The 27,797-nt window shown below is 38.5% G+C and overlaps 1 protein-coding gene across 7 annotated transcripts; it reads left to right on the top strand.

The window, feature by feature from the left end:
• Positions 1 to 6: 6 nt before the first annotated feature.
• APLF (aprataxin and PNKP like factor) lies at positions 7 to 25,673 on the top strand. 7 transcript variants are annotated; one of them, XM_075035515.1, is made up of 10 exons: positions 186 to 320; positions 1,258 to 1,409; positions 2,996 to 3,126; positions 5,775 to 5,940; positions 8,645 to 9,015; positions 15,786 to 15,911; positions 18,417 to 18,463; positions 19,892 to 19,934; positions 24,436 to 24,517; positions 24,715 to 24,885. In XM_075035515.1, exons 2-9 carry the CDS (start codon positions 1,377 to 1,379, stop codon positions 24,503 to 24,505), a joined length of 987 nt encoding a protein of 328 aa, XP_074891616.1. In that variant the 5' UTR covers positions 186 to 320; positions 1,258 to 1,376; the 3' UTR covers positions 24,506 to 24,517; positions 24,715 to 24,885. The 7 variants fall into 7 exon arrangements, with proteins under 7 accessions (XP_074891613.1, XP_074891616.1, XP_074891615.1 ...); XM_075035514.1 differs by having other exon boundaries at positions 24,433 to 24,517; XM_075035512.1 differs by lacking the exons at positions 186 to 320; positions 24,436 to 24,517 and adding an exon at positions 7 to 133 and having other exon boundaries at positions 19,892 to 19,930; positions 24,715 to 25,673.
• Positions 25,674 to 27,797: the final 2,124 nt, after the last annotated feature.

Raw genomic sequence — 27,797 nt, 5'->3', positions numbered from 1 at the left:
GCTCGCGGAGGCGGTGGCGTGTGACGTAGTGCCTGTGCGTCATCAGGCGGCGTCAGCGGCCCTCGGGCGAGCCCCGGCGGTGGCTCCTGCTGGGCTGTGCCCCGTCCCGGCGGCGGTGGTAGCAACCGCCGAGGTGAGCCCGGCCCCGAGGAGCACAGTCGCGGGCCCCGAGTTAACGACACCTCCCCGGGCGGGCTGGCGCGGCCCCCCGGCCGCGACCCGCGGCCTCCCGTGAGGGGAAGGGTGCCGCTCCCAGCGCTCCTGCAGGCCGCTCCCTGCAGCCGGCGTGCCGCGGTCACCCCCTTCCCCGCCTCCCCGAGGTCAGGGTTGTTTTGTGTCTTCGTCCGCTGTGGTTAGAGGGGCACACGGTGGAGGCCCGGGTCCGGGCTCGTTGCAGCGCCGGCTCCGTCGCGGGGGTGGGGGGCGTGCAGAACCGAAACCTCTCGAGAAGCACCTGGAGGGGCCTGTTTAGGAAGGGGGGTGGGGGGGCAGAGCTCGGCCTCTTGTGTTTCTCTTTGCGAGGCAACGAGCAGTTCAGTTGGTCAGCCTGTACCTTCCCTATAACGCAAAAAGCTGCGAAAGGGGCGACAGTGACTCCCGAGTGGTGCTCCGCAGTAAATACAGCGGTAGTTAGACTTTTTTTCCTAATTCTTTGTGCTAGTGAATTGACTAGTGGAAGGGCGAAGCGTTGAAGGAAATACAGGTGCAGTTTCGGTGCACTTCCGTGACTGAAAAGCATTTCAGACCTGGTGGCTCTGAACTGAGGCTTTTAAAGCCAGCACCTGAGTACGTGGTGTCACCTCAGAGCTACAGACTTGTAGCCTTTAGCGAGAATTTGCCAAGAAGCGCTGGATTCATTGGGCATCTGATCCTGAAAACTGTATTTTAATGTTGTTACCCGTCTTCTAGCATAGAATCAAGTCTTGGGAAGTTGCACAGGTTTATGGTAAAGCAAGTTCTAAGCTGTAATTTCAGCTTTCTCAAAGTTTTGTCACGGCAGCGACTAGTATAAATTATGTACTTAAAATAAAACAGTACAGTAGGGGTTAGCAGCAATTGGAAAATCTTTGGTTCAGTGGAATACTTTCAGTGGAAGGTAGGAAGGTATGTTTATTTCCTCTGTAAGTTGAGGTAAGAGTCATTCAATTTAGAAGTGTGTTAAGGCAAAGGTTCAGACCAACTTATGTGTTTAGGTGAAAAGTACATGTTTATATTCATGATGAGTTTGACTAGCTAAAAATTAATTTGCTTTCACAGAAAAAAAAATCAGGAGGCTGGTGCACAAGAAAGACCAACTGTTCATCCTGTTGAGATGTCTCGTAGTCCATCGTTAATAGAACTGGCATGTTCCAACTGAGATACTGGGAACCGCAAAAATGAGAAAAAATGACCCTACTTCCAGACATTTGGTGAGTGCTTAATTTTTAAATTAAATTTAATGTTTATAAATGTGTTGAAAATGAAGTAAAGGTGTTGTGGGTTTGGTTTTGGGGTTTTTTTTTTAACCCTGAGAAGTAATCTCTGGCAAAGTTGTATGCTCAAAATATCTGTTGTTTTATTGATTGGGATTGTATGCTATACAAGTATATAAATATATTTCCGTTGTGTGTTTATGTTTATGGTAATTACACTGCAATAATTGGTTCGCTGGAATATACAAAAATTGCTATTGCTATGGGAATATTTTGAACTAACAATACGGTAGCCAAGTTCAGTACTGCAGAACAAAGTCCAGTTCTGGTCTCTGGCCTGTATCAGTAATTATACGGTAAGTACCTGTGAAGACCTAAGGGAATGAATGACTGTTCTTTAACCAGCATAAAAGCCTCTGAAATTTATATCTTGAGAGCCTGTAGTTGGACTGTAGATGTCTTAGCCTGCTAGTACACTATAAACAGATATTACTTCTAGCCAGCACATTTCATTTGGATCGTATAGCTGTGATGGAGTTGTGTTGTTAAGATCCATACAAACACGCAGATAAATAACCCTCCGATTTTTCCTTGGCAGCCAGCATCCTGTCCAGCAAAACAGAATTTTCAAAGCAAGCATGTCTGCTTTTTTTTTAAATATTGCCAGGTAAAATGGCTTTCACACAGTCTGATAAATAGTGTATGGAGCCAGTGGGATTTTTCTTAGGTCTTCTGTTGTGTATCCAGCAACATAGTGCTTAAAGGGACACATTGGTCAACATCATTGTACAGTAGATAAATATGTACAACAAATGAAATGTCAGCCTTTACTGTAGCTGCGATTCCTGGGATGGATGCTTACCTTTTAATAAGCAGAGATTCAAATTGATAGTATTTCTTTCAGTACGTAAGTATGTACTGAACATGACTGTAGGGTTCGGTGTTCGGAAGATCTCGCGATGTCACGGAAAGTTAGAGGGTTAGTCGCAGCCTTCTGATGTACCTGTAATCCCACCTCCCCTTGTTAGTGTAAAAGGAATTAACTGAGCAATAAAAGGCGGAAGTTGGCGCTCACACTGTGTGTGTTATCTGTCTCTTTCCCTGGTCCGGGCCGACCAGTGATCTAAGCATGGCACCTTGATATGTAGCGAACGCTACACATGACTTTGGTGTATTTAATTCATTTAGAGTGTGGTTCCTTTCTGGAAAAAGGAATTGAGAGAATGCTGGCAAGACTTTCCTGTTTTTTTGACAAATAGACATTTGTTTGTTAAACCTTCTTTTTCTCTGATTTCTGTGTGTGGTAACTCTATAGCAAGATGAAACCTTCAGTCTGTAGCCTTTTAGATATTTATTCTAAAGGTTTAGGGAGGTGTTTTTTAACTGAATGAAGATTTCTATAGATGTTAGTTTTCTGACTGAGTAGGAACTGTAAAAAAAATTTCAGACAATGGGCACCATCCAGAAGATGGGTGGTAATCCAGGCTGCGTTTGAAGGACGTAACTCTGTACAAACTTGTGTTCTAATTTTTCCACCCCTTCTGTAACTGAAGAAAAGTACTAAACACTAAATACTGTTTCAGGTACCTCCTTCTGATGGCAATGAAAGTGAACAGTCAAAATCTATTCAAAGAAAGAGAGTACTTCCATCTTGGATGCTGGAAAGAGATCTCCTGGTTCAGAGGATTTATGAGCCTGTAATGAAAGGAGGTAGGTTGCAGTGTAGTATGTTTGCATACCAATGTACATTTATGTGCTTTGATATAATTTTCTTAAATTATAATGGTGGTGGTAGAAAGTATTAATTTGTCACTTCCCTTTCCACATTCTGTGCCTGGCAGCTGACAGAGACTGACTTCTGTTGTCTACTTTGTCTATGGGTGTGACAGTGCTCTTTGATCAGTTGATTTTCTTTCTGTTTTTTGTTTTTTTGGTTTTTTTTTAAATGCCAGGTGATATATTCTCTTTGGACAGCTGATGTTCTGGAGCCCTTCCCTATAAACTTGCCTGTTTTGCTTAGCATGTAAATTCTAGGTAGTTTCTGTACTTTTAATTCCAAACCTTCTCCACATTTAAGTCACTGTTGTATGCTCTTCTAAATTAGATTCTTCTAATTTCACAGGTTTTAAAGGTAGGTTTTTTTGAGTGGTGGTGTGTATTAGTTTTTTAACTGTGACTAAATCAAACTTGATGACTTAGTCCAAAGTTACTTCCTAGGAGGAGCATTTCATTGCAGCATAGTAATTTCTTACTAATGTGAGGCTAAAATATTATTGCATTCCCTTTTGTCCTTCCTGCAAAAGGAAATTGCTGAATGTATGATAAACTTTTACTGCTGTGTATTAGCAGTAACTGCAGCAGAATACTGTGTTTAGTCACTATCAACAGGAGACACAAGGGTGCTGCATTGGCACAATGCCAAGATGATTTTTCTAGCATGTCTGGCTTTGGTCCTGGGAGCTTGTAAAGGCTTCTAAAACTGCCATTAGACATTCTCTGACAAACTTATCACAAGGTATTTATTGCTCTGATGACTTTTATCAATGGAACTGGAGGTCTAAAGAAATGAGAGAAGAGAAGGAAAATGACTATGTACATTAACAACAGTGCCCCAGTGTTTCTATCTTTCTCTGTGCTGAAGACAGCAAGCCCCACCCTGCTTGCCGTTCTTTGGTGAGATGTGAGGTGGTTTAGGTGCTAACTGCTGAGTTTCCTTCGTTAATTCTAAGTGTATGAACTGTGGCTGGTGTGTGCATGTCTGCTCCTCTGTGTCCAACACCTCTTTATGCCTTAATGCCTCTCTTTCCACCTGCTATTCCTGCTGAGATGGTGTAATGAAAACATTTGGCTCTTGATGCCTGAGGAGGCCTGCAGAAGTATTTCATGCAGTGTCTGACCAATTGCTTCTTACCTGCTGTAGTAAATGCAGGTGTCTGGATGGATTTCACCTGGGCAATTGTGGCTTTAAACACCTCTGTCCTGTGCCATTGGCTACCCTGCCTGTTCCTTTTCTCAAAAGCTAATTTTGAGAAAATTGTAAGAAGCAAAAGAAACTTTACTTTTTTCTTTCTTTTTTTCTCCCCCCCTTCCCCCCCTTCCCCCCCTCCCTGCTGGCTTATTCACGCGGATTAAAAATTGCATGTATCAGAAGACTTCTGCTGGCTATGTTGAGTTGTGCACTAGTGTGATTATTTTCTTACGTTTGTTTCTCCACAAGTACTGTAATGTTTATTGTATATGTGTATATAATGTTTGTTTCAAAGACTGAACATAAACGTAAGCATTGAGATTTGGAGCTGTGTGGGCAAGGGGTATCTGTGTGCAGCTGAAGGCCTGACCTTGAGGGAGCTGAGGATACATACGAACACTATTGGAGCTGTTTAAAAAAAGTCATTATGTGAGATAATGATTCCAGCTTAGAATGGGCTGCTTTAATAAAACAACCAATCTTTTCTGGAAGTCTAAAATATTTCCTTAAAATTGTGAAATGGTTTGCATCTCTTCAGGGTGGTATTGAATGGGAAGGCTGCCCTTTTATTTTTTTCTGTCTGTCTTCCTATTGAAAAGGTTAACACTGATTAGAGGTTTTGAAATCAGATGTTAAAATTTGGAAAAACTCCTTGCTTCATACATATAACTCCAGCACATCAGTATTTTTTGAAGGGGGAGAGTTTTTGAGGTCTTGCAAAATGGCATCAAGTATCTTCCTTCTGAATGCATTTTGCAGCAGATGGAGCTATAACAAAACCAGGACAATGGCCCTAGCTGTCTCCCAGCTGTATGTCCAGAAAATACTACTTCAGTACAGAGATCTTTTGGTTTTCAGAGATGTGAACCTTTCCGAAGAGAGGCACAACATTCACTGTCTTTCTGTTGGTTACTGGCTGATGAAATAATCAACTGTGATGTGGTTGACTAGGCAAGTGGGCATACCCTGATTCTGCCATGTCCTAATTGATGTTTGTGTATATAAACTGGTAGTTTGAAGTGATACTTAAATGAAAGGTCTGTGGTAACAGTCGTCGTCCTTGGACATGTGGTTTACTTGATCAGCTCATATTGTGTGAATGAAGTTGTCAGTCATACTGATGCAGTCAGTCCAGAATATTCTTTGCCACATGTTTATTGTTTTCCTCCAAATTGCCCCTTCAAGCATCTGTTTCATTCTAAAACATACTTTTTACTCCTATAAGCAGGAAGTGAAAAACATGCTGTTGAAACAGCGCATGCACAACTGCTGCTGTTTCTCATGGTTGTTGCCCAGTGTTCCACTTCAATCTAGCTTTAGATGTCTAACGTGGCCAGGATTTCACTGTAAAAGTTGCATTCCAAAGGTACCCTTTTATTTTTCTTTTAAGGTAGCAGAATGAAAAAAGGCCAAGGAAGGGGAGAAAGTAATATGGAGTCATTAAAATCAGAAGTAAATGTGCAGCAGAAAAAAAGATTAGTCTCTGAAGAAACTTTTGAAGGTGAAGAGCAAGATCAAGGGAAAAGGAGCTGTCTTTCCATCCCTGTCCCTTCATCTCAGGTAATTTTTTGGCTCAGGGCAGAACCATGGTATTTGAAAAAATGAGAACGTAGTTGGTAATGTCATGTTGAAGGTTGGGTCTACCTCGTAAGTATATGTTCTGCTTGTGCATTGTTGTTTAACAGTTGTTTTGAAATGCCAGTCCATTGGATAGCTCTATAGCAAGGATCCTGGAAGCCTTCAGAGACTTGGTTTTCTGCATTTCCTTCTTGGGATCTGGGGTTTAGGCCCCAAATGGTCCACAGAAATACTAGACTTTCAGCTTTACAGCAAGAGGCTGGAAGACATGGGCCAAAGTACTGGTCCTAGGAGTGGTTTGGTTTGTGGTTTCTTTTTCTGAGAACCCTTTAGGGATAGGTGATGGTATGACACTGAAATAATTCAACACTGGATTTTGCCCAAAGTAGTGCCATTTTAGTTGGTGAAGTTTTGTGGTCAGAAAATTATGGTATGTAGTTTAACAACTGCTAAGTTATGAAGAAAAATAGCAGGGAGCATGCTTATGCCACTATCTCAAAATTTGAGTCAAAAAAAGGAAAGGAAAAAAAAGTAATCTGAAATCCAAAACAGTTTGTGGCAGTGAGTGAACAGATGTTTCAGTCCAGCTGGTCAGTGTGTCCCCGAAGTACAACTGCTTTTATAGGCAGTTAAATATGTACTGATAGCACCCTGTTAGTAATGAAAAGAGAAGGATCATTATCAAAGACAAACAAAACGTATTCTGATGAGAGCAAACTGAGGCTTTCACTGACTTTTTCTTTAGGTGCACAGCCTGGGGAGGTGTTTCTAACCTCTAGCATTAGAATTGCCTGGATCTGTTATAGGATCTGATAAAACACTTAAAATACTATTATTTGGTATGCTTCATTGGTTTTGACACTGAAAACAATTGGGGGTTGGTTTTGTTTTTTAATTAAATCTTAAGGTTAATTGAAATGATCTACTCATGGAGAGCGTACCCTTCAGGGTAGTTTTGATGTAACAGTGTTATCTTTTAATCTGAAAAATGGTGAGCTTTGTGGTGGATAGGTACATTAATACCAGCTGCAGTGCTGTTTTCTCATTGTCACATTATAAGGTGAGTGACTACATAATGAATTATTTCATTTTGCAATTTGTAAGTATGAAGCCTTACCTAGTTTCTAATAATTTCATACATCATTTTATCTCAAACACACCATAAGAAATTGCCTTCAGAGCTTTGTAGAAAAAATAATGGGTTAGTGCAAGCAAAAGTAATAATTGGAGAGCTCTAAAAGATTGGAATTTTTATATCAAAACCAAAATCACTCTCCTGCTGTCATATTTAAGGCAATTGAGAAAATCTGCTGTAGGGTAGGAAATAAAAAGAATCTTCATTCTTCTAAGCGCCAGCAGCCGCCAGATGGCAGTGAGGTCATATACATATTATAACCAGTGCCAATAGAGCTGTTGTCTTTGGTTTTCCTTGATTGCAACCTGTTTTTTAACTGGTCGCCATAATAAAACTGAAAGTATTTACTCTCATTAGATACAATATAGGCAATGGATTGAAGTATGTAGTAGAGAGAAGTCACAAGTGGGAGTGGCAAATTAATTAGAAAAAGTAATTTAACCTTTCTGGGAATGCGTATTTCCTTAACTGAGCTTTATTTTGGGAGTCTCAATATTAAGAGTCATCTCTATCTCCAAGTTGGCTTGCTAAATATGCTGCTGTCAGGATCATTTGATATTAATGCTGACTTTTCCCTTTCTTAATCACATTGCTGCTCAAATGTAATTGTCTCTGGTTTTGGCTAACAATTTGTTTAGACTCGCATCGAAAGGAACAAAATCAAATAGGAAACCACAAATAGGATTTTCAAGCTTTGCCAAACACATCCCTGTAAACTAAGTATAAATTTACTGGAGGGGGAACTTAGATAATAAACTGTAGAGAGCAGTGACCTTTGAATAGTTCTGTAGTGTATCAGGTTCAACCTTCAATATAGATATGCTTCCAGGTAATGTCTTGGTTGTTGGGACAATGTTCCTGTCTTGGTTATGTATCTCGTATTATTTTTCTAAAGCACACATCTCTTACTTTAAATGTACATATGTTCCAAAATTTAAAATGCAGTATTTATCAAAAGTGAAATCTTTGCCTGATGGTATCTACTGATAAACTGTTTTATGATTTAGAGTCATGAGCTGAAGTATTTAAGATGTATTGGGGTGGGTTTAAGCTCAAGGTGTATATCATGAATTCCCATGTATAGATAAATATATTTCTTCTAGAGTCTACTATATCTTCACATGTATAACCTCCATTCATTTTTTCAGGAGCAGTACTTTTAATTGAAAGTTAATTTAAGCTAAAGTCCTCGGACTATTCACAAACTGAGGTGGTGAGAGAGGAGCCTGACTGTGTTGTGAGGGAACTGAAGCTGAGGACAGGAGCTCTAGGATAAATTTTTCTTTAAATTGTCTGTGTGTGTGTGTTCTTACCTTGAACATTTTATTCAGCAGCTGTATCTAGCAGCTAACTTGAGTTTGGAAGGTGGAGTAGAAGATTTTAAAGGCTGGACCAGATGATCTTTCGAGGTCCCTTCCAACCTGGGCTGTTCTATGATTCTTTGATTTTGAAAACCGGAATGATGAGATGAGGCAGAGTTTGACCTTAAAGCTTTTTAATTCTGAAGAGTGTAAATATTCAGGTCCTTCAAAATGTAACCTTGTTCCACAGAATACATCTGGATTTGGAAACATGGAAGGAAATGGCAAGACTGGAACAAAAAACCTTGGAAGTCCTCTGGAAAAAAATGATAGGCAGCTGCATAGTAAATGGTCTAAAAGAATAGGTCAGATCTCCAGTAAAACAAATATAATTGAGGAAACGGAAAACAAAGAGCAGATTACTGGTTCTACAAGCCAACAAGCTCACTGGGGCAGGACTTCCCAATATTTTGGTGCCCAGGAAGGGGTTCTTGAGCCTGATGCAAATCTGGATTACGAGACTGAGATTTCTGATTCAACCAGAAGTGCAGACGCTTCAGAAAGCTCCAGACAGATCAAGCATAAGAGGACACCTTGCATGTATGGAAAAGGCTGTTACAGGTAAAGCAAAATTAAAACTAGCTTAAGATAGCTTATTATTAAGAAGTAATGTATTAGCTATGGAAGAGAAAACAGTAAAGTCGTTACAAGCTTTGATTTGAAAAAAAAAAATCTTTTGGTAAGCAGAGGACTGATTAGAAACAAATGGCATAACAAGAATTTTAAGACTATAACAGGAGGACCCAGGATGTCTTGCTAATTCCTAATATAACCCAAACAAGGTATGATGTATTTCAGCAAATTAAAAGATGAAGTGTTGTAGGAAATAAGAAACAAAGAAAAAAAGAAAAAATAAAAAATTTTAAAAAGAAAAGAAATAAAAAACCTTTTTGTACAGTACATGTACCAGCAGGGAGAAGGGATGTAAATGGTTAAAATGCCCAACATATACCCTGTAGGCTTTTTTATTATTAGATGAAACTTTTATGAAAGATGATTGTATTTATTGAAGTTATTGCATGCTTAGTGATCTGAATATTTAAAATACTTACTATTTGTCATCCCTAAATAATCAAGAACTACTTTTTATTATAAATTGGCCAGTCTGCCTTTTTAATTTTTTTTAATGCTTTCAGTCCTTCCCTAAAATTAGAACAAAGCATACTTACAAACTCCTGTGTTAACCCTAACCTTGTCAGTGTCTTTGGTAATACTTCAAGTGAAGAACAACCCCCACCCAACACCCCCCCCATGTCCTCACCCTTCACAGTGAAAGATCTGTCATATAAACATTTTGTGCGATACAAATGTTCCAGCAAACTTCCAAAACGCCTGTCCTGAGTGCCTGGCCTCCTGTCAGTTCTTTCTGCCCAGAAAAGATCTGGAGTAACGTGTTGATGTATCAAAGGGAAAGTACAAATCTAGAGGTGATTTTGAGGCTAGGAGATGACCAATGACCTGAGGACTGCATTTAGGAGAAGGCTTTGAGCTCTAGATAAATACGTATACACTGTAAGCACAAAAGATAAGGCTAAGCCAGGAAATGGGATTCCCTCTTTTTTCCTCCAATGGACTTGAACAATAAGAAAAACAGTGAGGTTGTTTAGAAAACAAGCAAGCACAAGTAAACGGATTCTTGTTTATGTTTGATGTGTAAATCAAAAGTGTAAAGCTGTTAAGTTAACAAACACATCAGATTTCTAGCTTTCGTGTAGCTTTTTTTCTACATATCTCAAATTTTGCCCTTAATGAATATGATGTAAACATGTTTTATTAGGCAGTTAAGCTGATCCAGTAGGACAAATGCAGCCTTTAGTTTACTCCAGCTACTTTTAATTTTGCTAAGACAAGTTTTCCCCTGTATGGGGGTTAAGCTGATTCTAATGAATTAGCTCGTCTAATATGCTGAAGGATTCCTAATGTTTAGGAAGGCAAATTTTAGTTACAGGTAATATGGAATTGGAGTCTGTCTGTGCACATTTGTTCTTGGGTTATTATTCTAAAACTTTTGGCACTAATAGTTTTGGAAAGTATTGCTTTGTAAGAAAAAAAGAATGCTTTGGAATAACACATAAAATCTTCTATTGGAGAAGTTTGTAAATATGAAGTATCAAAAACATCAGCTTTGATCTGCCAGAAATGTCATGATACTAAACCTGCTTGTTTCCAGCAAAAGAAATATGCTTTGTAGTCTTTCTTAGTATTTGCTTTTAATGCAAGACCACCAAATAGTCTTTCTGGATCGATGGGATAGTGATGTTAGATTAAAGCAAGTCATTGCAGTTACCCGTATTTTTAACAGAACACGTATGTAAGTGCAACGTGAATGGATGCCTTGAAGGAACACACTGATAGCTGTCGTGGTTTAACCCCAGCTGGCAACTAAGCACCACACAGCCACTTGCTCACTCTCCTCTGGTGGGATGGGGGAGAGAATCACAAGGGTAAAAGTGAGAAAAATCGTGATTGAGATAAAGACAGTTTAATAGGTAAAGCAAAAGCCCTGTGCACGAACAAAGCAAAACAAAGAATTCATTCACTACTTCCCATCGGCAGGCAGGTGTTCAGCCATCTTCAGGAAAGCAGGGCTCCACCATGCGTAACGGTTACTTGGGAAGACAAATGCCATCACTGTGAACATGCCCCCCTTCCTCCTCCTTCCCCCAGCTTTATATATTGAGCATGACATTGTATGGTCTGGAATATCCCTTGGTCAGTTGGGGTCAGCTGTCCCAGCTGTGTCCGCTCCCAACTTCTTGTGCACCCCCAGCCTCCTCACTGGTGAGATGGTGCAAGAGGCAGAAAAGGCCCTGACTCTGTGTAAGCACTGCTCAGCAACAGCGAAAACATCCCTGAATTATTGACACTGTTTCCAGCACCAATCCAAAACACAGCCCCATACCAGCTACTATGAAGAAAATTAACTCTATCCCAGCCAAAACCAGCACAGTAGCGTATTCAGTTTTTCATTGTGTGGTGTTTTCCTTGAGTAAAAACTAGTTTTTAGAGTGGCTAAGGAAGAGGAGTTGCTTTGAATGCTCTTTTGAGTACAATGGGTAGTTGGTTTCCCTCTCCTTGATTACTTTAACCTTATGAATGGTGTCCTCTAGCAAGATGTGCTGTAGGAGTCAACACCTTAAATGAGTACTGCTTTGGTAACCGTAACAGTTCCTTAAAGTTTTTTTCTAGGTGAGGTTTCTTATTCATAAAATGGCATTTGTTCAATGACTAAATGCTCTTCAGAGTTCTAGTCTTTATTTTGTAAACTCCTATTAAGAGGTACTTCTCTTCTGGATATTACTTAGGCACCTTTGGTAGGTGCCTAGTAAAATAGCACAAATTGAAAAGATTAAATGTTAGTTCTATTAATTTTATTAGATTTCTCTAACATGTACCTTAAACATTTAGGAAATTACTTTGTAACCTATAGTTTAGTTTCTTAATTTATGAATTTGAAAAAACTGCTTTTGAAAGAATCAAGCTTGATGCGCATCTCTTGCTCCAGGGATTCTTCTTGTCATTGTCCTTCAGCGTCAGATTCTCTTTCTGAGCTAGCCTGAAGCTTTACCAAATTGAAACTGCTATTACCACTAGGAGGCAAAGCGCTCTGTGTATGTTATATCTGACTGTATTTGTTGTCAAGGAACTTACTCTTTCAATACTGTCTTGTGTTAATTTTCTTGTCTGCTGCTTGATTTTCCAAAGTTAGAAGAATAGGGCATTAAAAATAAATCCAAACCCAACCCCCCTCTTTCAAGGGCTGTGTAGAAGGGGTGTGGTAGACCTGAACTGTCCTCTCTAAAACTGTAACTCACAATTTTTGTCCACAATTCTGTCCTTTTGCTGGCCTGCAATACAGTTCTCTGCAGACTGGGTGCATGTGAATCTTTCCTATAACTGTCAACGCAGTCACGTGCAACCAACCTTTGGATTTGTAGATGTGTTCTTCTAAATATGTTGCACTTTGTTTGTTTGTTTATGAAAATAATTGTTTTTCATTTCACCTTAAGCTTGTAAATCTGGCAGCTGAGGGCCTGCATCTGTCTTTTTTTAAGTCCTGTATTCCAATAAGACTTACAATTTAGAACTTAGAAACTTCTTACGCGCAGTTGTGGCATAACTTCAGGCTTGAATTCTGTGGCTTTATAACTAGTGCTGGTAATATATGACAACTTCACTACTTCAGTAGCGGAGAAAATAAGCCCTTGAAATGGCAGGGATCTTTTCTGGGTGTGATTATGAAGACCCAGGGTTTCTGACCTAATCAGTTAAACTTGCTTTAGAAAAAGCTTTTAAGTTGCTTTTGGTAGTTGCGCAGACAAAAAATTGTCTTAAATATTTCACTGAGCAATCAATACTCAACTTCTGCTTGAGAAGATTGCATTGATTCTGAAGAACTTCAGCAGTTTTATTTGCATAGGTTTCTGCATCTTGAAGTGTGAGTACACAAATTCAGAGCTTCTGTGAAAGCAAAGTTGCAGTAACTGTGTATGTTTACGAGAAAGCAAATCTCCCATAAAACTTTATTCTTAAAATAGGCTTTTAATTGGTTAATTTTTGTGCAAGTAAAGCTTCATGGTTTTGTTACGATCAGATGAATAACATATTCCTGTGCAGTGAGGTTTTGTTGTGAAACTAACTAACTTTGGAGTGCAACTTGGAGCATGATATATGTGCTCTTACAACTCAAATCTCTTGGGTCTAAAAAAAAATTAAAAAAAAAACAAACCTCAAACAAACCAAACCCTTAATAAAAGGAAGAAGCTTTAGATTTTTGCAAGAAGGGAAAATGTTTGCTTAATGTAAGCTATTCACTTCTCCGCTTCTATTTATTTTGCTTGGTATTGTTGCACAACAGATAGAAGTGGAATAAGTACAAATTATCCAGGTGAAGGTAAGATACAATACAATGTTTCTGCTAGTCCTGAGCATCTGAAGTAGGACATGTTCAAGGTGCTTCACAGGTAATGTATAATTTGAGGAGCGTCATCCACTGGCCCAAAGAATCCTGAAGCCTAGTGATAGGTAGCATACATCAAGACCCTTTTGTTTCTCTTCCTCCTTCTTCCCATACTACTTTATTCTTCTTTTTCTTTTTTTTTTTTTTTTGTGTCTCCTCCAATAAGGGCTGTTTGGTGGTGTTCAAGAAGGTTTCAAAGTGAATTTTTGAAAGGAAATGGGTATCTCCTAAAATACAATAGGTTGGCTAATTGACAGCTGTTAGGCCTTCTTTCCTTGGTGACTATGATGCTACATGTATCTTATTGTAGGAATAAATATTAAAATGGTTTCATAGAACATTGGTTGCTTCTGTATTCCTTTGAGAAGATAAATTGCTTCAAGTGCCTGAAAATTCTTGCTAATATTGCTGGTAGGTTAGCTCAGTGCCTTTAGGAAACAAAGCAAGTAGCCTCTAAAATGACTTTGTTTCATCACATTTATTTTTAAATGGAAAAAGAAGTAGGCAGCCAGTCTGAATTTGGCATAACAAGCAATGTTTCCTGAGAACTTGTCATAGAATAAAAGACTGTTAAATGTAACCTTGCAATGATTTCTAGTGAAACAGTATTTACTTACTGTACAGTTTGCAGAAATTAGCAGAAAAGACCAGGACAAGAAGTCTGTCACCTATGTAAATAGATGGAAGGGACACTGGATCTTTGATAAGTAGCTCATTGAAGAGTTTATCTGTAGCTTGCTTGTTGAGTTTCCTGACTGAAAGATACCAGGCAAATGGAGATTTAAAGTATTAATACTAAATACCTAATCTTTTTTAAATGCCTGCAAGGAGGCCTGGGTGGCTAGTAGAGCTCACAGCGCTTAAGTGATCGTTTTGCAAAAGCTGTAACAAAAGCTTTTTTTCTTATAGCAGTAGCTGAAATGCTGAAATTAATATTGACTGTTCCCTATAAAGTTCATAAGAGGTAGTTGTGAATTTAAAGGAAAGAATGCCTGTGATCAATGAGGAAGCTGTTTTGTATGTAGCTAGCTACATACAAAACATGTTTCTGGCTTTGTGTTTCTAAATGCAGCTGGAACAAGTGTAAATTCAAGCAGTAATTACTCTATTTTAAAGTTGTCGTTCCTCTTGCTCAAGGCAAGCAGTTCACTTTTATAATCTGCACAAACACATTGAAGATTATGTACTCTGGGAATTAGTGTGGTACATCACTGAAGTATTTTGTTGATGTCTTTTGGAAAATCATTTATTAAGATATCTCACATTTCTTGCTTTTAAATATTATGCTTGGAAAAAAGTGTCCCTAAAAGAAATCATAGGAAAAAGTAGATTTGCTTTTGGTACCAGTATGTTCACTTTGACATAATTTTTTGTAGTGTGTTTTCATCTGTCACATGAATTTCTCCTGAAGTCATAACGTATTTTTCTGTGTTCTTTTTAATGTCACTTACGGAAGTTTTATAAAGCAAACTCTAAGTGATATTGTTCATAGCTGACTTGTCTTGTGTGGTATGTATGCAAACCTATTGTCTAGAAGCAGTAGAAATGTTCTTTCAATGATGCACATATTTGTATTCACTACTTGCTCACCTTGGATTCAACTGTGTAAGTGTTGTAGAGCAAAAAGTCATGGATGCTAGTAATGTGGTCTCATCACTAACATTGGTGTGACTCAGCTACATACGGAGTTGTTATGTCTTGTGGTACAACTTCATGTCATTGTTGTAATTTGATATTTCAAATAAAATGTCATGGTAGCCAAGGCAAACTTGACAGCAGAATCGACGTAAAGTCCAGTAGACTGCTCCATCTGGAATAACATGCTGGCGTTTGAAGTATTCAAGTGAACAGTAACTTGCATGCAGAACAGAAATAATAATTGAGACATATTGCCTGAAGCTAATAGGCTATCACCTGAGGGTGTGGGAAGTCTTTAATACTGCAGTTGTTCAGCTGCCATGCATTGGCCCTTCCAGCTTGAGCTAAGACTTCAGTAGTGGTTTCTTTAGCACTTTGATAGCTCCAGAGGGAGTCGTAACTGAGCAAATCGGCCACTCAGTAAGATTCATGCTATATGACTACATCCGTAGATTGTGTACTGTTGGAGGTCTGAAACTTAAAGCTGATGACAAATAGGAAAATTTCTGTTTTAACCTCTTTTGCAGCATGCAGCGAGACAGAATTTTTTTTTCTGTTGTCCTGAAAGTAGGTCTTACATATCTTACATTCTGCATAAAGTAAAACATTAAAAGCTCCTCTTTATGTAACCACAGAAAAATGAGTTGTCACAGATTCAGTAACACCTTTCTTATTTCCACTTCTCATGTTTAAATGGAACAGTCAGTTCTCTGTATATATTTGTCTTTTGCAGGAAGAATCCCATTCACTTTCAGCAGTTCAGTCACCCTAATGATGACGACTATCAAGAAACAGAGATCGTAACTCAGGATAACAATGATAAACGGCCTGAATGTCCGTATGGAACAGCTTGTTATAGGTAAGAAACCCTGGATAAAATGGCTTTTCTTGTTTTACAGGTTAAGAATGTTCTTCATTGGAGTTGCAAATTGACAATAGAATAATGAGTAGTTCTTCATGTTAAATCTTGACTGTAGCCTTCTGAAATTTACTGTGGACAAACTGCTACCTTTAAAGCACCAAAGTCTGTGCAAAATCTTTGTCAGTGATTTCAGCTGGCGAACATGAAAACTTGACTTTTGGAACCTATTCAGTGACCTAGAGATCAATACTTTTTCACTTGTCAATATGTAGTAAACTGTTCTTTTATGTAAACAATAATTTATTGTTACATGTTGTTCTTGATAGGTAACTCTTAGTTTAAATTTTGATAAAGTATTTGTTGAGAATTTATACAAACCCTCTATTTTAATCAGTATTTGATCTGTTAGCATAATTTAAGTAACAGCAATAAAATCCAGTTTATGGCTCACTGGTACAATTTCTTTTAAGCACTGTTGATTTTCTTCAAAAGATAGTTTTATTCCATTTTGTTTCTCAATGTCTACGTTTTACACTTTTATTTAGCAGAGTTTAATGACTGCTGTGTAATTGACACAATGGACAAAAGGATATATTTTGAGGCAATACCACTTCTGTGGGGGCATATTGAAACTAACAGCTGCTGTTAATAAAGATGGTGCCTGAGCAGAAATATTTTGTCCTCTCTCTACTGGAAAGTGTGGTGATCCTGAAGGCATGTTCTCGATGAAATGTAACAAAATGAGGGTAGCTTTTAAGAAAAAGCCATGTTATATTCAGCTAATGCAGAAGAAGTGTTTCTTTTCTGAAAAACATCTATGAGATTAATTTCTTATCTCAGGATGAAAAATCTGGGTTTATACCAGTAATGAAATTGCCAACATACTTTTCAGGAGTACAATGGATGCTTTATCCAAAACCAGAACTCTCTCTCCTTCCAGATAAGACAACTTCTGTGCTGTATTGCTTGATCATTTCTTAATCTGTGTTTGTTCTTTGGGGGTAGAGGAAAGGAGGCACCCATGAATCGATAATAATGCTTTCAATGAAGCAACAGATGCAATTTGAAGGGTTTTCTTGTTATTTTTGTTGTCTTTAACTGTTGGCTACTACTTGAAGGGAGTGTAATGGAGTGGTCTAAATGCTGTGCCTTGAGTTGGGATCAAATGGTCTGATGCTGACAATAGTAGTAAAACACTGAAGTAGGCAATTCTTTTTGTTTCAGTACAGTGTATTTAATAGAAAGCTGTATTTCCATTTTTTATTCAGATAACTATCACTTCTAATGCACACATAATGTACTTTGGAGTAGCAGTAGCTATAGAATTGTAAATCAACTTGAAGTGTGTGAATTTGTCACATGTTATTTAACATAAAAATAAGATTTTTCTACTGAAGACTATTACTCTGTTCTTTGAAGAATAAGAAAACATAAATAACTGATTTTACAAGGCAGTCTTCACAGCAAAGGTATTTTGTAAAATACACAAAAACTTCTGCAGTTGCAGAAATTGAGGATCTCAAGTTTCAAGCAATGTAAGATGGTATGTCATTCTTAAATAGTGGCCTTTAACTGTTGCTTATTTTCAGAAGCAGAAATTAGGACAACTGAACTCGTTTTCTTCCGAAGTTAGAATTTTTTAAAAATTTCCTGCATAAAAATAAATCTAATTGAAACTATTTTAATATGCAGCCCTGAGAAAAGCCTCTAATATACTAACACGACAGGTTAGCACAGTGTAAGTTGCACCAAGTTAAAACATTAGAGCAGCATTGGATAATTGTTTGGGGGAGGATAAATCAGTGTGTTAATGACCTGGATCACAGCCTGAATGAGGGGAACATATATTGCAGATCCAAGAGTATGTTGACTTTAAGTTTTCTTTCATTGCTTTGATGCTGTTTTTTTATAGAAGACATACAAACTTGTATGTTGAACTTGCTGGATTTGCATACTGCAGAAGTGAGACTAATGACTCTGAAGAATCCTTCTGTGGCTTCTCCCTGTCATCCTTCGAGACAGTTCTTTCAAAATTCTTTAATTTTCCCAAACTATTTAATTTGTAGCCTTACGTTACAGAATATGGAAGCTATGCCTGGATGTCTCAGACCTAGTGATACACTGTGCATGCATTGTACTTAATGTACCAGAAGTTATGCTCTGGTTTCATTTTTAGCGAAAGTAAATAACTGGATCACTTCTTATTATGCTGAAAAAATGCATCTTATCATACAGCTTTGGAAACTTACCTCATCTCTTGGTTTTCATGAGCCATCTATTATTTTTTTTAAATGCTGAAACAAGAGGACCTCTTATTTAACCTGATTTTTTTTCCACCCTACATTCTATAAGTTGAGACAGTAAGGTACTGGTCACAGAATTTTATTTAAAAAAAAAAAAGAAAATTATCCATAAAATACAAAGGAGTTCTGGGCTTGTTAACTGTGGGACAAGGCAGTGAATCAAGCTTTTACTGGTTTTTTTGTTTTTTTTTCTTTGCAGGAAGAATCCACAGCACAAGCTAGAATACAAGCACAGGGCACCTCCAGGTAAGCAGAGTTGTTCAATATAGCTTAAAGGGGGAGGGGGGGAACCCCCAAAACTCATAATGGATACCAAAAATTTGGACTAAAATGCTTTTAGCTACTGTGAAGCATCTGCAGCTTTCACTGTATTGCCCTGCACCCTTGCTTTTCTTAAGCTTGAAGTCTTGCCCTTGACTGTGATAAGGAGGGTTGCTTGGCCACTGCAGACTTGTACTCACTTTTTCAAATGTTTTTCAACTGAAGTGACATGGGCTGGGTCAGACACAATTGACATAGTTTCTATGCTTTGTTTCTTATATATTGACAAAAGTGCTGTGTGGCAAGTGGCTATTTTCATGAGTTTAATAGGTTTTATTGAAAATTAAACATGGTATAGTGTGATATTACTGGATCTCTGTATTTCACGTCCCCCATTCAGAGCTGGAGCATTACAATGAAGACGAGGAATATACTTAGGTGTTACTGAAGTATTTCTCAACATTTCAAATGGATGCTGCAGTAAATTATTTCTATAGCTTTTCTCCCATCCATGTAGCAAAATGTGTACACAGAAATATTTTATTTTAACTGTATAGATTTATATCTTAAGATTTCAACCTTACTTTTTAATCTTATTTTCCTTTTGATAGAAAATCCTCAAGTAACAATTTTAAAGTCTTGTGATGCTCTAAAAAAAACATTGGAAGCATGTCTGTCATCTTATTTTATTTTATTTTAATTTTTTTTTTTGCACCAGTGATTTTCTTACTGAGAAAACAAATTTTTGCATGTATGTTCTCTTGAGGCTTGGAGGGAATTTAATTAAAACTGAATCTGAGTTTCTATTCTGAAATTTTCTAGCCTTTTTATATTTCAGTAACTACACTTGTTGAAAAACACAGGGGAATGTACAGTTTACATTTGGTCTGTTTTTAAAGAATTCAATGAGATAGTTTGCATTTTTTGGTGCTTTTTCTTGCTTATTGGACTTGGAGATTTTTTCCACTTGAAATCCTAATGCAATAAACAGTACTTCAGAGCAGAACAGTTATGGAAATGTAATGATAATGTATTTTATTTTAAAGAATCAGGGTTATGACATTATTAAGGAGAAATTGCATTTATGGAAACAATGGTGTAAAATATTTAAATGCTTTGAAATACACCAATTTTCTGCTTAAAAAAACCCAACCAGTATTGATGACATTTGTCTACAAATGGCATGGTTTGTAATTGTAAGAACAGTTCATCTGGGTAATCTCTCAAGAATCATTCAATACAAAAAAAGGGGTTGGGTTTTGTGGGTAGCAGAGTAGTTTTTATACTTGTAAATACAGCACAGCCATTGCAGCATTTATTTTAATAGGTCAGTCTTCTATTGTAGCAAACTCTATTGAACAACACTTAGGCTAGGTTATACTCTGTCCTGACTAATAACTTTCCATTCTTTAGTAACTGAAAGAGGAACCCGACAACAAACTTCAAAAAATGGCGAGTATGTTCTAATCGTATGAATGGGCACATCAGCATGGGATGCAACCGATCTGCTTTGGTTTGGGGGCATTTGATAGTGCTGGGGATACTTGATAATACTTACCTGAGAAGAAAGTAGTCATTATTTTAGTAAAACCATGCTTGCTCTTTTCAAGTAATAGTGCTGAAATTGATTTTGTGCCAGGCTTCCTGAATGAGCATACCTGTACTTCCCTAGAAGCAGACAAGAAAACAAGCAAATGTTTTAAGGAGAGACACATGTGGCTAAATCGATTCTTCCTTCCTTACACAGGTGTCATAATGGGATGAAAGCAATCCAGTATTTCATCCACAACTAGTTATGGTTGCCCCGTAAAGATTGATTACTCTTGAAACATTGAGATACTCCTTCTGCATTGCATTGACCTTTAAATAACTTTCAAGTGATATCTGTGCACGTGCTGATGAGCTTTTCTTATACTTACTATGAGATATTGATGTTCCAGGTAAAATACTGGCTTGTTAGGACTGAAGTGTAAAAGAAGGTTAATGCCTTTGAGTTGGGGGCAGTTTTCACTGTAAACCACTTCTTTCTTTAGTTTCTGGTTGCCAGTGAGGATTATGTAGTAGCACAGGCAAGCTGTAGTCTCTCTTGATAATGTAAATTATAATACGGTGTATGAATATCTCCTCCATTTATGGTACACATACCTTGCTTTGCTGCTGCCAACAATGTTAACTTCTATGTTGCGGGTGCATAGACTACTAATTTTAAATATCCTTTAGGTCTGTCTCCAGGCTTCTTTTGTGTCTCAGCTTCCAGATGTGAAGCTTCCTATTCTTTCTAAAATAATTTAAAAGTGAGCTTTAAAGAGCAGTCTGAAAGTCTGATGATACACTGTCTTCACTTTCACTGGCCTGAACAAGGCATGAGGATGTGGAACTGCTGCATCTCAAATGGAAAGTGGGAACTGGCTTGTCTTCCTTGAGATCACCAAGGTGTGGCTGGGCATTTCCTAAAGAAATCCTCGAAATAGATCTGCCTTCTAAAGAAAATAAATAAAAGTGCAAATAGCTGTAGTTAGTTTTCTAGGCAAAGTGTTTTGGCCTCCATTTCTGTTGTGAGTGGATGCAAGAGGTTACTTCTATACTTTCCACTGAGAAATTTCTTTCCCATCCCATTTCCTTATCATGTATGTGTGCACTTTTCCTATCGCTGAATGCTCGGTATGGTTGTATCTGTGCACTAGCATATTCTGAGGTATATTTATTATCTGTATGTTTTGCTGCATCCCATGATGCAAGTACCAGCCCCATTTTGATTGCTGCTGCCTTGTAGAAAAGCGTATTACAGTGCGGTGACAATGGTTAGCAGCATTGTTAGAGCAGTGAGTGGTTAAGATTTTATAATTAAACAAGCTGGACTGTGTACATATCTAAAATCTAAATCTAATCTTGAAGGTTTTAAATTGTAGCTGTGCCTTTCATAAAAACACCTTCATTACCCAAATGGTAGATCCTGTGTGTACAGCTCATGGCAGGTGGTCAGCCAAGCATGACTGCAGATGGAAAAGTGCTTCTCTTGTAAGCATATAAAACAAGGAAGTGAAATTCATTCTGTCAAATTCAACCTTTCGTACTAAGTAAGAACCAGGGAAGAATTGATATTCTGTGCACAGGGCAAAGAAGGGAATTAATTAATTAAAGTGCTGTTTGTATTTGCTGGTTTCCATCCCCGTCCCCCGCAATGTCTTCTTGACTGGCTTGCTTCACTCTCTTGAGGGCAAAGCTTGTAAAAGATTGTGCTCAGCAAGTTCGTATCCGAGGTAGTCTTACTGAGTCGTGCAAGGTCACACAGACAGTCAGGGCTCTGTTAACCTTTATTTCTTGCTGTTTGGCACAACTGCACTGTTAAGCACAGCAGGATTAATTTCTGTACAAGTGTATTTAAACTCTACCAGCCAAGAAAAGAAGGGTACCATCTACATGACATTTGGCATATTTAGTTTTTAACATTTTATAGTCTGATTGCTACCAGAGGGATTACAAATTGCCTGTAGAGAATGTGGTCTATGTTCTGAGAAATAACCTAAAGCTAATTACTGGAGGAATAGTTGTAAGGGAGGAAGAAAAAAAGGTCAGAGTTATACTGTCATTAAATTGTCACTACTGAATGAGGTCACTACGTTGTTGCTACTTAGATGAATGACCTGCTGTGGCTATGGACTATGCAGGATTCTCCTACACGCTTCTTTGTAGGTTTTCTAGCAAGCTGATAAGCTCGCTTCCAAATACAACTCTTTGAAAGGGTGGTCAACAAGCTTTTTCTCCCCACATGAAGGAGGTATTTCAGAGAAAGTTTCATGGTCATCTTTATAAATACGGTACAAGGGAAAAGGCAGAATTGTGCTTAAAGAGCAGCTTTAGGGGCTGTGAGACTGAACTAAACTATAGCGGAAAGAGGTAGCATGGGAAGACATGGAAGGAAATGCATCAATCACTCCTGAAGTCTAAAAGCGTTGATGTACGGGGAGGAAAAATGTAGTATGCTCCTTATACATTTGTCGGAAAAATACGGAAGTCATCAGTATTTTGCCAGAATTCCTACTTCCGTTGTAAAATACCACCCACAGTGCTGTGAAAGTGAAGAAGAGCTTTTATTTGCAAAGCAGGTCTTGGGCTTATTGTTCTCATAAGCTTAGTAGAGAAGAGGGATTTTGTTCTTAGTGTATTTAGCATCTTTGTTTTGACCTCTGCCCTCCAAGACATAATTCATTCTGCAGGACCATAGTCTGTGATTCTTATAAGATATTCTGCTGGTATGGGTAAACATGGGCATGATTAATTTCCTCTGAAGTCTGGTAAGCAATACACTAGCAAGCATAATAGTGGATTACAGCTCAAATTGACAGTTGGCATTTTCAGGATTTTCTGCTAGGTGGTGCACAGTCAGTCCTTCAAAGAACACAGATTGCTATGTAAGGCAAAGAATTCAAAGATTGCTAGCTATAGGATATTTCTTGGTTATGTTATTGGCTGTGTCACACGTGGCTGACATTATTCTAGGAGGTCATTCAGTGCCTCTGTAGCACAATTCACCCATAAAATTGTGTATTTTTGAGAAGCTTGACTAATGCTGTAAATGCTTTTGAAAATCTTGGGTGCAAGTTGCAAGGGAGTATAACATGTTAATCAGTCCATAAGATAATTCTGGAACAGTAATGTTCCCACTGGTAGAAAAATGTAACTGATAGAGGATGTGATCTGACTACATAAGGTACTGGTGTTCTCTTTTGTTCACCACATGCATAGCTTGAGTGCCTGGGGCTCTGAACTGAGGTTTCAAGAGGTTGCTAAGAAATGCTTATGGTTAATATAAATGTTGATGATTTGGACTGGGGTCTGTAACTGAGAAAAAAAAGTACATGTTTATAGTTTCATATGAAAGATGATGACAAGAATTGCTCAACAGATAACCTGTCAATGATCTTGTACAGATAATTTATCTCTAGATGAGATAAGAATGTAAAAATTGGAGGCTGGGAAGAAGAGGAATGAACACAGTTTTACTCAGAGGTATGACCTAAGGGCAGAATAGCATGCAATTGGAATATTAACAGAGTGTGACTAGTTAGGAATTGTGGACATGTAAGAAAAATGGGAGACAATGTAAGCAAGGCACACCTGCCGACATCAGGAAGTGGTGGGAATAAACTTGTTGAAGGTTCACAGCTGCTGATAAATAAATGAAGGCAATGCTGCCATGGCAGCAGCTTTGTACAGACACTACCAACTCAATATGACTTCTTCAAATAGCAGAAGTATCCTGCCTCTGGGACTTGGTTTAAATGTGCCAACATGTTTGAGCAATTGAAAGAATATTGCAAAACAAGCTGTCTAAAAAAGTTTAGGAACATGCTGCAAACAGCATCCTTTTCAGGTAAATGGAGGTTTCCGAGCCTTTGATTCCTGACAATACAGAGCATTGTGAAATATTATGAAGGCAGAAGGCAATTTGATCACAAAACATAAGTTGTGAAGAAGATGGATGGACAGCAGATTATAAAGCAGCATGATAGGATAGACTGATCTGGGAAACAGGTAGGCTGCACCCTAACTCAGGAAGGAAGTGTTCAGCGTTGTTTCCTTAATCTGTGTTCAGAAAAGAAGCACAGACTCCCCAGTGTGGATCCCAGTTGAGAACGTAGGAGGCAAGTGATCTAGCAGATTCCATTCTCTCACCTGAAGCTCAGGAAAGAAGTGAACGGAAATTAAAAGCCTTGTCAGATTCCAAAGGGTATGAGTATAAAATAGCCCTAAGTAAGTGTGGATGGATGAAGGCAGAAAATCTAGGGTCAAAATAGCTGCCTAGCAATACCTAGAGGCTAAATGGCAAGATAGATGTATTGTTTAGGTACAGAAGTAGCAGGAAAACAACTAGGAAAATTGTGTGTGCCACTCCATAAGGAAAGGAGAGTTATCAGAAGACATTATCTGATAATCTTTTCTTCTGATATCAGAAGATGTTCTCAGAAGAGGCCTGATGCTGTTTTCCAAGTGCTGGAAGAAAAGCCAGTAAGGAAAACTTTCTAAGTGATCAGACTGGTAAGTGCTGCAGTAGGGGTCAGAGAGAGATGTCATAAGAGTCTTGAAAAATCAAACCCCAAATTGTCAGCATTGGGTAGAGTGCTTTAGTTGATTCTTTCTCCTCTTGAGGAGAGAGAGTAACTAGATGGTCTCTGGAAGGTCTCTTTAGTTCTGTATTTATGATTCATGAATATATGACATTTTTGTCCCTACAGGAAAAAGGGCTGTGGAGAAAGATGGTGCCAGTGATGATGAACCAAATGAATATGACGTTAATGACAGCTTTATAGATGATGAGGAAGAGGAACGTGAACTTACTGATGAAGACTCTGACTGGGAACCAAGTTCAGAAGACAAGGGTAATGAAGATGTTGAAACGCTTTTGCAAGAAGCACATGGATTTGTTAAGACCAAAAAGTAGCTGTATGGAGCAGCATTACGAATGTCTGATCTGGTTGTGTTAAAACATGGATGCACAAGAAGAGGAATTGCTTTGAAAACTGTTTTTTTTTCTCAGTGATGTAGGTACTACAGGAGGATTTTAATGGGGGCGAGGGGATTCGGCAACGCCTTTCTTTTTCCACATGTATTATTTTGGTGGTGGGGTTTTTTTGTTTTATTAAGTGGTGGAGCCAGAGGACTGAGCTCTGGGTTGTTTTTTTTTTTTTTCCTCATGTATTTCTTCTGCAACAAGGTTGTTAATGCTTCATCTTCCTGTGCTTGAAAGAAGTATTGGCATTAGGAAAGCCTTTTGTTTTGCTGAAACACAATATATACAGTGTTGAATGAAGAGAAGTTACACTTCACACCTGCAGTATCGCAGACTAATTCTTGGCCATCACTGGGGAATCTGTCTAAACCATTTCTTAATGTTCTTTTGAGTTAGTGCAGTCTTAAACTTCGTTAGTCTGCTACTAGCTTCCTTTTAGGTGTCATTTCTTTGATTCTCTTGATGTGCAGTAGTTAAATACAGGTTGTCTAAATCACTTGAGAACAGGATCTCATTGTATCGAACCACTTGGTTGTCTCAACAACAATTACGGTGTATTTGCTCTAATTACAGTAGTACCTCTTTCCATGCCTGTACATCACTGGAATTGTGTTCAGTTCACAACAAAGCTGAAGTCTTGATGATTGTATTTTTGCACAATTAAACTTGTACTGTGGGAAAAATGTGTAACCGTGCCTCTGTGATTTCTTAAGACTTTGTTGGAAGATCTTGCCTTCAGTGTGTTCACAACTTTCCTGAGCGTTCAAGAAGGCAAGTTAAAAAGTTTTAGTATGTTTCAGGACAGATGACCGAAGCCATGTGAATTTGGCACTTTTTTGGACGCGATCCTGAAATTGAGCAGGGGAAGCATTCTTGTGTGGCTCTGGCTCCCCTGTGAACATGTGCCCAATCATGGTTGAAAATAGACATCCAAGTACACTCAGGCTTTTCAGTTGTGTGGCAAAATGTTCTCCACTTAAAATGGCCATTGTTGCAAACTGGCATTGAGCTGCTTTTGGATGCAGTATCATCTTTTGCCAGTTGTGCATCAGAAGCTTCTCTCAAAAATTGTAGATATCAAAAATACAAACATTCACCAGGGCAACCATTCTGAATTTGGAAAACATCAGCTTGTGTTGGCCAGTGGCTTACTGTTTGCTAAAGCTATTTCATAGAGAAAGAATCTAGTTGGTGTTTTTTCACAGTGTCTGATAACTTCTGTGACCGTAACCTTCCTCAGGCTGAAGCATTCTGTATCATAGCATTATTTTGTGAATGGCTATTTAAGCTGCTTTCAGGAGCTACTAGCCTCTACTTTGAAAGTAGAAATAGCTTTTTGTCACTGGAGGCTCCCTATCAGATATGTAGTTGCAAAAGCAAGTTTAGAAGTAATTCTTGGTTTTGCATGAGACATCAAGTTTTATTGCTGATTCATCAGGACTGAAAAAAATTACATACAACCAAAGCAGCACATTGGGAAAGTCAAAGCCGTAATTGAGCTGTTCTGTACTGGTAGATTGAAGTTATCTCTGTTGAAGCGTGTTTTCCTGTTCTTGTATTCTTTCCTTAACAGCAGGATATATTTTTTATTCCTCTGGAGGGATAACTGGTAATTCCAGGATATTGGAATATTGATCAAAACTACTCTGTTGGAGGTACAGATGAGACTACCCAGACACTCAGCATCCCTCAAATGTTAAGTTACCCAATATTTTTTCAGCGAGTCAGGAATGCACCACAACTTAGTGGGCTGAGTCTAGAGATAGTCCTATGATTACACTCACCCCGGCTATAGTTTGTTCTGTAAATATACTGGTGAAATAAAAGGCACATTCTGACCCTCTATGCCAATTGCCTCCAAAAGGCAGAGTATAACATTTCACCACGTAGGCTTTGCATCAAATTACCCTGTAATATCTGCTTATTAGCTCTGAAAGAAATAGACTGGTGAAATCTTTACCCCCACCCACCCCCCCAAAAAAAAGTATTTTGAAACACTGTACTTCAAAGGAAGTGAATAAGAAGTGCTTTTCTTCAGCTGTCACCTTAGAGGGTACCCATCTGTTTTCATAAGATGGCCAAGATGTGTAAGCTCTCTGTTCCTTGCATTATGAGGCGCAAACACTAATTTGTCCTTGTAACTCATGATACTACAGACCTCTCTCAAACTGCCTCTGAATTCTCTTTCCATAACACCTCAAATCCATTTCCTTTGCTTCATCTGAAGCATGTTCCTGCTTTCCCTCAACATGGAGCACGGGGAGAAGTTAATTCCCTTATTTGCAGCATCCCTTTACATATTTAAAGGCCTGAACACAGCTCTGTTCTGCCTTCTCTTCCTGGCCTTAAGCAAGTCATCCATTCACGCTATGATTAATCCTATGAGACTGTCGCGGTAGAGACGGACACGACAAGTAATAGATCATGCAAAATGGCTACTTTATTGTTCTAACACACCTTTTTATACCGTTCTTTTGAGTATGTGTTAGTATATGATTGGTTTGGTTAGTAACTAACAATTCATGATTGGTGAGTTCGTTAGGACGGTGGTTCTTATCACTATCTTGTTTTTGTACTGGTCTTCTCGGATCTTTCCAGACTCTCAAGGATACACTACAAGCTGCTCAAGGTCGCGCTGTTCTCGAACTGTCAGGAATTCCGTAGCCTCGTTGCATCCCCCGACATGAGACCATGTTTCCTGAAACCCTGATGCTTCCTAGTTGTAGTCTCTGCATGCTTTCTAACTGGCATCTATCTTTCTTGAAGGGGGATCCTCAGAAATGTGCATGGTTTCAGATGAAAATGGAG

Source organism: Buteo buteo, chromosome 9 (assembly GCF_964188355.1).
Source record: "Buteo buteo chromosome 9, bButBut1.hap1.1, whole genome shotgun sequence".
Classification (NCBI taxonomy): Eukaryota; Metazoa; Chordata; class Aves; order Accipitriformes; family Accipitridae; genus Buteo; species Buteo buteo.
Note: the sequence above shows the minus strand (reverse complement) of the source record. Positions and strands in the feature narration are given on the sequence as shown.

Bases quoted from the DNA above. Each gene is read 5' to 3' on its own strand.
- APLF (XM_075035512.1), top strand. From the start codon at position 1,377: ATGAGAAAAAATGACCCTACTTCCAGACATTTG. The intron at 3,127-5,774 runs GTTGCAGTGTAG...CTTTTAAGGTAG, and splicing joins CCTGTAATGAAAGGAGGTAG to CAGAATGAAAAAAGGCCAAG. The intron at 15,912-18,416 runs GTAAGAAACCCT...TTTTCTTTGCAG, and splicing joins TATGGAACAGCTTGTTATAG to GAAGAATCCACAGCACAAGC.